Source organism: Gavialis gangeticus, unplaced genomic scaffold (assembly GCF_001723915.1).
Source record: "Gavialis gangeticus isolate Ggan-Ray unplaced genomic scaffold, GavGan_comp1, whole genome shotgun sequence".
NCBI lineage: Eukaryota > Metazoa > Chordata > Crocodylia > Gavialidae > Gavialis > Gavialis gangeticus.
In genome coordinates, this window is record NW_017729031.1 from 84,331,178 (window position 1) to 84,334,909 (window position 3,732).

The 3,732-nt window shown below is 36.7% G+C and overlaps 1 protein-coding gene across 2 annotated transcripts in view; it reads right to left on the reverse strand.

Moving 5' to 3' along the window:
• Window positions 1-3,732, reverse strand: part of DIP2A (disco interacting protein 2 homolog A) — a 168,037-nt gene that overhangs the window by 56,381 nt on the left and 107,924 nt on the right. For both annotated transcript variants that reach the window (XM_019523286.1, XM_019523285.1), the window contains 4 exons: window positions 2,747-2,849; window positions 1,788-1,852; window positions 1,381-1,474; window positions 522-641 (listed from right to left, as the gene is read on the reverse strand). In XM_019523286.1, the coding sequence (XP_019378831.1) occupies window positions 522-641; window positions 1,381-1,474; window positions 1,788-1,852; window positions 2,747-2,849 (382 nt within the window). The remainder of the gene's footprint in view (window positions 1-521; window positions 642-1,380; window positions 1,475-1,787; window positions 1,853-2,746; window positions 2,850-3,732) is intronic.

Sequence of the window (3,732 nt, forward strand, 5' to 3'; positions counted from 1 at the left end):
TGGGGGTTTTTTTTTTAATCAGAGAAAACCAGGATCCCTGGTAATAACTAAATTATTGTGGTTTAGCTTTTAATCACCATGGGTAAGAGCATGCACATGGACAATAATCGTAGAGAAGTTGGAAGATGGTAAATGCTTCTCTTCCTTTTAATTCGCTTCACTTTGTACATATATTCACATCCTGACTTCCATTTGATATTCTTTTTATTGCGTTTTTCACATATATCATCCCTGGCTGTTTCTTATAGACATCAAAGATATGTTACCCCTTACCTCCTTCCTCGTCCTCCTTCCCTCTCGCTCATTTTTTTTAAGAGAAGGGCTTTACTGTAGTGTCTCTATCTAAAAATGACATTTCTTTCTGCGTTTTGGTGTGGATCAGCCATTCTCCTGGCTGAAGAACTTCCAGACTATGGGTGGCAGAATTTAAATGACCTGATATTTAAGAAGGCTGCAATATGCTTCTCTCACTTTGGGCTAAGTAGTACTCTGGAAACATGAAATATTATCCTCATACTCACATGGATTAGCTCCATCTGCTACTATCAACATTCGTAAAGAACTGAGGCTGACATCCCTTTGATCTCGTTGAGCCAAAAGTGACCAGTGCATATCACGTGATTTTACTACCGCTACACGAGCTGAATGAAAAAATATAGCAAATCTAAGTAATAATTTAAAATAGGCAGCATGTGTAGGGAATACATTGAAAATAATAGATACTTCAGTAGCTACCATGAAGTAGTATCCTCAAGTATGAAAAATTGTTGAGTCAAGCTGTAAAACCAGAACTTAAATATTGGTGGCAGTTCTCTGAAAGTTGTTACTAAATTTTCACATGCACAATCTGCAGATCCCTACTTCAATACAGGAAATAGTAAATTCTTTCTTACTCAAAGCATCCTTCCCACTGCAAAAACATATTCAGCACCTCCAAGAGAACTTAATTTTAGAAAGTGAAAGCTTCTCATCATTCTGAATGGTACTGAGATGAGGAAATATGCTCACCCTCATCCTCTGAATGCACAGGGACATAAAAGGGTGGCATGCTTCTTCATTCTTTAATGCATCTTCATCAATAGAAATACATCAAGCATCAAAGAAAAATGTAACAATGAAGTCCCTAATACAGAAGGCTCAGGCCCCAACTTGAGCAAAGATTAAAGGAAATCAGAGGTGATAAAACAGCAATGGCACATGTTTGCACGTTCACAGGTCTCTCGCAAACGTGTCCCATTGCAGGAGTGTGTACATGTGCACGCATGTGTGCATCTTGTCCCCACCCTAGATTTCATCTGACCTACTTCCAGAGTATCCCACTGTATCCTGCTTTTTGTCTCAATGTAGGATGGATTGTCAAGTAAAAACACTTTAAATTACCTTTGTACGAGCAGACTTTCTGTATCCAGGAAAGTGGATTAACCTTCATTAATGCATAGGGAATACTGATAACATGCATTCTGTTCATAACACTCTGCAAGGCAAATTTTCAAATTCATTTATTTTTTGAGATGTTTTCAAACAGTAACACATTGGTAAACTTGAAATATTACAGTTGTAGCATACGTAGTTTAGTGGCACTAACAGCACTGACAGTTAAAAGTATGTCTAACTAATAAAACTTCAGGCATGCCTATTCAGTCTATTGCTACAGATTAGAAAGTATTTACACCCTCAGAAAAATACATTCTGAGATATTGCTATAGTTTATGTATTCATTGAGATACCAAAATGCCAAAGATGCATTACTCTACAGTATACAGTTCTTTATTGTTTAGTTCACTCACCGTTAATACTCCATGCCACAGTCCAGCATCCCTTTTGAAATCCAGTACGTTTGTTAATGTTTCAGCTGAAAGCACAGAAAGCTTTTGGTTACACTGCTGAATACCACACCCATCAAACCTACAGGACATTTGAAAAACAGTATATCCTGCCAAAAATGCTAGAAGATTTGCCAGGCTTCCAGGAAATTAACAAAAATTGTACCATCTGCCCTGTTACGTATAATATATAGTTTCAGAGAATGAGGTTAGAGAACAAAACTCAGTTAACTGCTATCTTTGCAAATTTGATTGGGGCATGTGTCAGATTGGATTTTTCTTCCCTATGCATCACCACCAGGTAACAGAAGTTCTGTGGCCAGAATGATAGAATATAATTGACTGGGACTTGGGAAGCAATTCTATTGATACACAAAATGAAAAAGACCCCATGGTACACTTCGCAATAACCATGTTTACCCTGCAGTGTTAAAAGAAGCTAAATTTTATAAGAAATGTGTATTTTGTCACTGTGAGCAAATATGACAGCATACAGCAAGGAGTTCTACTGATAAGAAAATGCAGCTCTTGCACAATCATTTTCATGCTGAATTTTAGGGTCAAATTGTCTGCATGTTCAAGCAGTCCAACAGCATGTGCAAATTAGAAGAATATAATTGTGAGCCATACAAGAGGAGAAAAATGCAATAGATTCATACTAAACATCAACAAGTTAACTCTCCATGCTTGTGACTCTCCCAGTCTGATGAGCAATAATTTACCTTGGCTAACCCTCTGACAGCAGCAGAATGCATTTCAACTGCCCAAGAAATCAAATGGTAACTCTCTTTACTTCATTTCCTACTATAATAAATATATTGCTAATATTTACAAGAAACTAAAAATGCTCCCCTCAACATAAAGAGGCTTTGTTTTACTAAGCATAAACGTTGCTATGTTTAAAGTCCACTTCTGGAACTTACCTTCAGAATAGCTACATGCCTGAGTCAATGCATGACAATGTGCCAACATGGAAGCATGAGATACAGTAATGCCCATCGTGCTGCCCTCTTTACTCGTCTTATACTGAAATGAGAAAATTTATGGGACTTGTAAATTGACAAATGTACAAATTTAATAAAGGCTGGCCAACTTTCAGTGCTTAATCTCTAGGACTAGTTGTTTTGTTTTATAATATACAGGATACAGAATTATATTAAAAGAATGAAAACCTTAATATTATATGCATTTATACTAAATATAAAATGGTACATTATTTTGATAGTTTCCTTGACCCTGCCATTTGTAAATTATTTATTTTGTAATTACAAGATGGAACATGATGTATCTTATCACTATCCTGACTATTTTGCTGAGGTGCAGCCACGGGTTCTCTTCTCTTTGCCCCTTTCTCATTTGTTTAGCCAGAGTAATCCTCAGGTCAGAAAACTCTGTGCCTGCTTTCATGTTTGTAGAGCACCCAGCAATTTCAGAATGAAAGTCTCATTGAAAAACAATGATGGTCACTTAAAGACTATGAATATTTAACCTAAGGAAAACTGCATGGGACCACAATAAAAAAAATATTGTACCATATAAGGAAAAAAATGTATACATTTTGTTTTCCTTTTTCAATAAGCATAGAGGTAAAACAAGAAGATGGAGATAGTGCAGGACTGGAAAAAATGGTAAAAATTCAAGGTCAAGTCAGCAGAGGACAATGCCTTTCAACATCACTTAAAGTCAGCTGTACAGGGCAGGAATGGCAAAGGACTCTGATAGTACAATGTAAGCAACTGGTCTCTACCCTACCTTCTGCCTGTATGACAACATGACCATGACTAGCAAACTAAAGATTAAGAAATACATTCTTGCTCTACAATAGAAAAGAGGTAATCTACTATGCTAAATAACTGCATTTCTCAACATTCCAAGGCGGACATAGAGCTCGGATTAGCATCCCAGATTA